At 43.0% G+C, this 691-nt stretch overlaps 1 protein-coding gene across 1 annotated transcript; it reads left to right on the top strand.

The window, feature by feature from the left end:
• Positions 1–407: 407 nt before the first annotated feature.
• SARC_17342 (hypothetical protein) lies at positions 408–625 on the top strand (the record flags this gene model as incomplete). The annotated part of the gene is made up of 1 exon (XM_014288562.1): positions 408–625. A coding segment is annotated over one exon (218 nt), but the record flags the coding sequence as incomplete, so codon positions are not given.
• Positions 626–691: the final 66 nt, after the last annotated feature.

Below are 691 nucleotides of genomic sequence, written 5' to 3'. Positions count from 1 at the left end.
CATGCGACAGATGAGATATATCGGTGTCATGACTGGTGTGTATATGCATACAGAGATATGTGTAAACGTACGTGTATGCAGAGATATGTGTAAACGTACGTGTTGTCCATGCTTCAGATCGCCTTGCTGCGCTTGAAGTTGTCATACCTTGCGTTGACACATTCCTTTCCTAGACCTTTGGATTAAATTTGGGAGCATTATTTTCAACTAGCAAAACTCAAGCGTTTGACTATTCTTGCGAATTGATACCATTTGAACAGTGAATCACCTCCTTGATATAACTTTGTGCTCGCTCGGCGAGACACCTATATTGGCACTCTCTGTACCATGAGGTACCTACACAACATATCAGTATTTAATTCTCGGCTATAATCTATGGCATAAATGACCTTGCACATCCCGTACAGTGCAAACGGCTCAGGTGATGGTCCTGGATTCTGGGCTAATGGTCCAGTTGGCCGAGGAAGCGAAAAAACAGGCCCAAAAAAGCGGGTCACGGTACTCACCGTTCGATATACAACAGGTCACAGCTCGATTGGGACAAACATTTAAATACGCCGTGCCGGAGGATGTATGTGTGAATAAACGGCATGCCGGAGATTTTTATTGTGGAAAACGGATTTAAACGTCAAAGTGTAGATGGAAGTTTATTTACTTGTGTGCGATGATTTCAAATCTCAATCATACTGTC

This window comes from Sphaeroforma arctica (genome assembly GCF_001186125.1).
Source record: "Sphaeroforma arctica JP610 unplaced genomic scaffold supercont1.10455, whole genome shotgun sequence".
Lineage (NCBI taxonomy): Eukaryota > Ichthyosporea > Ichthyophonida > Sphaeroforma > Sphaeroforma arctica.
The sequence above is the reverse complement of the archived record's forward strand: the minus strand, read 5'-3'. Positions and strand labels throughout refer to the sequence as shown.